This window comes from Amphiura filiformis, chromosome 2 (genome assembly GCF_039555335.1).
Source record: "Amphiura filiformis chromosome 2, Afil_fr2py, whole genome shotgun sequence".
Lineage (NCBI taxonomy): Eukaryota > Metazoa > Echinodermata > Ophiuroidea > Amphilepidida > Amphiuridae > Amphiura > Amphiura filiformis.
Window position 1 is genome coordinate 82930253 of NC_092629.1, and position 7292 is coordinate 82937544.

Sequence of the window (7292 nt, forward strand, 5' to 3'; positions counted from 1 at the left end):
AAAAGAGCGTTATTGTATTCAATCTGTGATTGTAGACATACACAGGTGGGGGTGCAACCTGCTTGTAGTGCAGGGCGATATAGTCAAAATTGATATAATTAGTTGTTTTATTTTATACCCATATCATAGCTTATGCACTAACTAATATTCATTGAAAATTTGGAGTGATTCTATCAAGTAGTTTTAAAGTTATAGCCAAAAGATTAAAATCAGATGTTAATTTTAGCGTTTGCCTCATACAATCCCCGAAATATGTCTTGAAACATTAAAGCGTCTTTAGGGAAAATTAGTCCCCACTCCCCGTGCAATGTTGAAACGTGCAAATGTGTTCAGCGTGTCTCCAAAGTGTCGCAACATTGAATGATGGGGGGGGTGGGGAAGGGGAAAGTGTTAATTGATGGCCCAGCTTTCTTCTAATTCCAAATATTGAACATTTTTATCCACATTAAATATACACTTTGGATTTCATTCAAGATGCCTAAAGCGTTTCAACGACATTTTCGGGGATTGTCTGAGGCAAACGCTAAAATTAACATCTGATTTTAATCTTTTGACTATAACTTTAAAACTACTTGATAGAATCACTCCAAATTTTCAATGAATATTAGTTAGCGCATAAGCTATGATGTGGGTATAAAATAAAACAACTAATTGTATCAATTTTGACTATATCGCCCTGCACTACAAGCAGCTTGCACCCATCACCTGTGTATGTCTACAATCATAGATTGAATACAATAGCGCTCTTTTCAAACATACTAATCTTACAGATGTGAGTGATCAGCATGATATAGTTCAATGCATAGGTACCGCGTGAAAAATTTTCCATGACTATTCATTAATAGATAGGCTATGATGTGGGCACAAAATAAAACAACTCATCTTTTATTTAGGTAGTGGTCAAATAATTCTTTTGTACTCCATCCATTTGCATATCTTCTGGAGCGTGCCTATAGAGGAGATGATTTGAACTAATGACCCTATGTGCAAGCACTCTATAAGTAAAATACTTATGAAACGTATGAAACTTGAACGGGGTGGGGGTGTGTGTGGGGGTGTGTATGTGTGTGTGTGTGTGTGTGTGTGGGGGGGGTTATCTTACAATTGCTATAGTGCCCATATTCATGACCTTTAAAGATGTCCGGATCTATGTTTGTCTTTATTACAATTTAAAACAAAAACAATCAATTATCATGCCATAGATAAATTAAGGTTTTAAAACTTATTTTCGTGTTTCATAATGTCAATTGTCATGAATACAGAAGAATAGTTTATCTTACAATTGCTATAGTGCCCATATTCATAACCTTTAAAGATGTCCGGATCTATTTGTGTCTTTATTACAATTTTAAAAAATCAATTATCATGCCATAGATAAATTAGGGCTTTAAAACTTATTTTCGTGTTTCACAATGTCAATTGTCATGAATACAGAAGAATAGTTTACTGGTTTGAATAAGTCACACAAAAAAAAAAAAAAAAAAAAAGGTGAAACTGTTGAGGCTCGAACCACTAGCCTTCCGTTTCACCGTCTGAAGTACTGTCCATTACACCACGCTGTCATGTTGAAATAATTACGGGATTCCGTGATAATGGGTGCGCATTGCATTCTCGTGATTATGAAAATGGTAAATCTCGACAGACGATTTACATTTGCTAAAATCAGTAAAATGTAAATAATGTTAGAGCTAACAAAACGTAAAATAGTAAAATTAGATGTAGTTTTTAACAAGCTTTCAAACAAAACACTTTACAAATAAAAGTTGACACCAAATCGGCCTAAATTATGAATTTTGTCAACGGTTTACCATTTCTAAATTAAAGAAACTCCTTGTATTAATATTCAGTATTAGGCTAGGGTAAACCGTCAAATCACTATGTGATCAATGGGACGATTTACAATCGCACTTTACCATTTCACGCAAATAAAATATCAATTTTAAAGATATCTCTGCATGAGTAGGCCTACTTCATAAGCGTACTAATGCGATTTTGTTATTGGTTCGTTTTGTTTTGTTTTTTGCTCGGGGGGCGTTGGTCTGAAAAAGGTGAAAAAGGTCGCTTTTTGACTATATTGCCCTGCACTGCAGCGTTCACGCGATACCTATGCATTGAACTATATCCTGCTGATCACTCACATCTGTAAGATTAGTATGTTTGAAAAGAGCGTTATTGTATTCAATCTGTGATTGTAGACATACACAGGTGGGGTGCAACCTGCTTGTAGTGCAGGGCGATATAGTCAAAATTGATATAATTAGTTGTTTTATTTTATACCCATATCATAGCTTATGCACTAACTAATATTCATTGAAAATTTGGAGTGATTCTATCAAGTAGTTTTAAAGTTATAGCCAAAAGATTAAAATCAGATGTTAATTTTAGCGTTTGCCTCATACAATCCCCGAAATATGTCTTGAAACATTAAAGCGTCTTTAGGGAAAATTAGTCCCCCACTCCCCGTGCAATGTTGAAACGTGCAAATGTGTTCAGCGTGTCTCCAAAGTGTCGCAACATTGAATGATGGGGGGTGGGGAAGGAAAAGTGTTAATTGATGGCCCAGCTTTCTTCTAATTCCAAATATTGAACATTTTTATCCACATTAAATATACACTTTGGATTTCATTCAAGATGCCTAAAGCGTTTCAACGACATTTTTCGGGGATTGTAGGTAAACAAACACACAGACAGACAAAATGGTTTTCATAATCATGGAATGCATATAAATTGAAATTGCAGGCTATCACGGGAGCAAATTGTTTAAATTCACCTCATTTACCAATTGGGGATTTGGGCTACCAAATCGCTAGTCGGGCAATCTTCATGATCTTTGCTTTTCAATGGAAAATTGCCCTGGATGACAACAATGAAAATATCGACTATTTCTGCTGGTTGCGCACGAGATAAAAGCACCGAGTTTGACATTTTCAGAGCATGAAGGGAAAAAGGGTAAAATAAAAACGGAAATTCTGACAAAACTATAATATATAGACCCACACGATGTGCTTTACAGAGGTGGGAAATATCTTTCTTTAGCAAACTATATTAGTGTGAGACGCTAAAAAATCAATTCCGTAAAAAGCTCGCAGGCGAACTCAAGGCCTATAAAAATCAAAAATATCACACTAAAAGATACAATTTGATGCTTAATTTTAACACCAGGATTTAAAAAAAAATGTATATCCAAGCACCAAGTTTTTAACTGACATTACTGAAGAAAAAAAAAAATATTGCTTTATATTTGACCGAGAAAATTCATAGCAAAAGGTGTATCTCTGAATTGTGCTGATTTTAACATGTATCGATCGACTTTTAGCGCGACTAAGCATTTCTAAAGAATCGGTTGTCCAGGTAGGTGACTGCTCCCAGCATGATTGCAGACCAGATCTGCTCTACTTTTTAATCCCTTGATTTTTGGTTTCTGAACAAAAGAGAAACCAAAACGTATGATTTGAAATGAGGATTGTATCAATAATAATAATCATCAATATTATGTACCAATATGTTTATATTGATTGCTATTATATCTTAGGCGTTGTCGGTGGTTCCCACTTCAACCAAGTAGGGGGTGCTGCAAATTATCTCTGCTTACCATTGGATCCTGAGGATCTCCAGGTCGAAGCAGGGACATCAGGTAGTCGTGCATATCTGTACACAGCCGAGTATGAGATAGACAACTTTGCACCTTTCTCTCATCTTCATGACCACGATGTTCCATGTGCTGTCTGCAGAGTTACTGGCCGAAGCACGCTTCTTATGATTCCCGCCAAAACGACCTGTCCATCTAATTGGACAAGTGAGTACAGAGGGTACATGATGACAGCATATCATGGCCATGCTCATCAATCTGAATATGTGTGTGTTGATGAAAATGCTGAAGCGCGGCCAGGAACTGCTGGCAGTACTGATGGATCCCTCATGTACCTCGTAGAAGCGACTTGCGGGGCACATGCCTTGCCTTGTCTTCCATACGTTGCCGGAAAGGAATTGGCATGTGTCGTGTGTACAATATAAGTCAATTTGAGAGTGTAAACAAATTTGTGTGCAAATCGATACGCTTCAATGAGTTCGATTTAATACATCTCTATCAAGAACTTTCAAAAGTAGAATTCGTATAATATACTAATAGATTTTCAATGTCTTAAAATGACTTGATTAACCCTTGTCCTACTGAGGCAAAATTTTTAACACTCTCTATATCACGGTAGTTTGATGATAGAATACTATCGGGTATCCTTTTGGACAAAACAAAAGGGCTTGGCAGTCAAATGCTGCGCATTAAAATGGGTGATACGAAAACTAAAACAAAGTGATAGTCCTCATTCTAAGGCGTTCATTCTACATAATCACAAATGACATAAACGAATCGTACATATACTGTTTTCTTTGTAATAAGACAATGTTACCTTACAACTTTACCAAGTGGTAAGATAAGACCAAACCAGGTGGTGGCCGCATTGCATTCTCTAAATTCAGTAAATTTTCATCGTCAGCCGTGTAATTGAATGGGATTATTTTGACATTTTAAAACGCTTGAAATATCACAAACAAATAGGCCTATGTTGATAAATAATATAAATACAAGCTAAAACCGTTGGGGTTCGATAATGAACCCCATAAAACTAACCGAGTATATTGGAAAATGCCATACGGCCGACGGTGTCACAAGTTGCCGGCTAGATCATGTCATCCGCCGCCTGGACCAAACATCGAGATTAGGGAGTGGGTAAGGAGCCACTATCTTTCTGAAAGATATTGGCTTTAGACTTTGTATTTAGGTTAAACAATACATTCGTTCATATTTAAGTGATCGGATAGCAACGTTTGCACAGTGCATTCCGAATACGAGGCAGCGTTTATGATTTATGTGTTTTGTTGCGATCAATAATGTAATTTTTCTTCTACAAAATTACTGGGTGATTCCCTTTTCTTATTCATTAAAAAACAACACGTTTAGCTTAGACTGTCTAATCGAATTAACTAGATCCGACATTCAATCAGTTGTTGTTATTTCAAGCTTGGTTCTAGACAGCTCGTTTGGGTCTTGTACGAATCAAAAGTTCTCTGGAATTCAGATTTTAGTTACTAAACAACCACCTGTTTGTTATTTTAAAGACTGGTGAATTATTAATTATTATGAATGAACAATTCAATGTACTGACAGTCTAGTCATTACATTGTATGATCTAAACTGGCCTCAAAAAGAAACTTATAATTTTTCACAAGGTCATATCTTCAAATCCTGTCCATAAAAATGAAAAAAAAATTACACACAGGATTACTTCAATACTCTACTCTAAACACTGGTCAGTAACCAAACAGTTGTCCAACTGACACAACAGCAAAATGCACTGACATGGAACACCTTCCTGAACCACATTAACAGCCCAACAGATTTCTTTTGCTGGGTTCCAATTATTCGCCTGTACACGAGCAAAAATTACACACAGGATTACTTCAATACTCTACTCTAAACACATGTCAGTAGCCAAGCAGTTGTCCAACTGACACAACAGTAAAATGCACTGACACGGAACAGCTTCCGGGACTACATTCCCAGGCGAATGATTGGAACCCAGCAAAAGAAATCTGTTTGTCAGTGTTTTAAAGTGGAATAAAACTGAGATATTTCTCCAAACATTGATTTGTTCCCATAGTTGCGGGTAAATAATAATTAAACAAATCATAGTAGGTGAAACATTTAATTTTTTGTATTTCACTTTCCGACCCGGTATATTATAATGGCACTAGCTCTTATTGGAATATATACATTTAGATTGCATTCTTTTTTTCTCAATTTGAAATGTATACCGTAAACGTTCGTCTAATGGCGTCCCTAGACTCCTTTGCCTTGGGGTAAATTCCATGTACGTGCCCTTATTTGCTGGTGGGGTTTTGATGGGAGGGCACTTTTAGCATGCTTTTAGTTTGTGTCTAAAATTCCAGTTATGTAAAGAGAGCCCATAGCGCCATTAGGCGAACGTTAACGGTATATTTTCATATGTGAGAGAATATTTAACTAGAATCATTAATTAGTTATAACAATAATATATCAACAGTTGCATCCAGCATAACGTTGAGTAAAATAATTATATTTGTTAATTAAATATTATGGTAGGTATAAATCGTGAAGTAAATGAATGCCAATAAATGAATCTATACTTAACGCACATTTGTTTGTTTCTGAAAGCATAATTTTGGAATCATTTGGTTATTTTGAAGAAGAAGAAGCACGTTTCTTATTTTCACAAGATATTGAATTTTTTGAACTATTTGACTACACCATTTTCCACACTGGTGTTGCAGTGACGTCAACGCATTCGGAAGCTGTTCAGCTCGAGTTTCTGTCTTAGAAAGATAAATTTGTGTATTACAGATGTACTTAGTAATTCGGGTACTAGAATAAGCAACATACCTTGACATCACATTAAATGTACTTCGTTTTATATAGAATAAAATGGAAATAAATAGCAAAATGATTCTTCAATAACCATGTCAATTCAAGGATACAAAGAACAGCACGCAGTGTTCAGCTCCTAAAGTGCGGTGCATGGAATCTCTTAAAAACAATGAAAAATAACAGATTTCCAACTCCTTTACTGATTTGTTACTACCTGCAAACAATCAACAGGGACATGCATTATATCCTTGTAATATTATAGGGACATAGGGACACATGTTTAAGGGTATACGATGTATTGTTGGTCGAAGCAGCAGAAAAAAGTAGTTCATAGCATCTTGCGAATGGTAGTGATCTTTAGCAAAAAATGCATTGCTCAAATCATAGCGAGCGTGTAGAAGAATTCAAATATCGCAGATATACTTTTGTAGGTCCTGTGGTTCTTGAGTTATGATGTAAAGAGGGCTGAAACAACAACACTTTTGTAAAACCTACATAACTCATTAACAACAATAAATTAAGCAAGTTTTCAAAGTATATGATTTGTAGAATGAACTTTTGCAAAACACCAAAGTGTTATTTTTCAATAACATATTGAAAATCGATTTTTTTGGCTGCTTCGACCAACAATACCTCGTATACCCTTAATATCTCTAAGAGTGACAGATTTCGACATTAAAGCCCAATAGTGGCGGGCGATCACTTATATTAAACCTTGTGTTAAATAAACTTGATTCAGAGTATTATATATATATATTTTCATCATTATATGATCATATTTTTACATTTTAAATTCACATGAGCGGTGTTTCTGTACACCGTCGATTTGCTTTTACTTTGCTTGTTCATCGTTATTTAGAACATACCTATGACGTTAACAAAGCCCAATCTG

General features: G+C 35.6%; 1 protein-coding gene across 1 annotated transcript in view; it reads left to right on the forward strand.

Moving 5' to 3' along the window:
- Positions 1-5698, forward strand: part of LOC140146706 (uncharacterized) — a 48726-nt gene extending 43028 nt beyond the window's left edge. The window contains exon 4 of the mRNA XM_072168580.1: positions 3533-5698. Within this exon, the coding sequence (XP_072024681.1) occupies positions 3533-4014 (482 nt within the window). The 3' untranslated portion in view covers positions 4015-5698. The remainder of the gene's footprint in view (positions 1-3532) is intronic.
- Positions 5699-7292: the final 1594 nt, after the last annotated feature.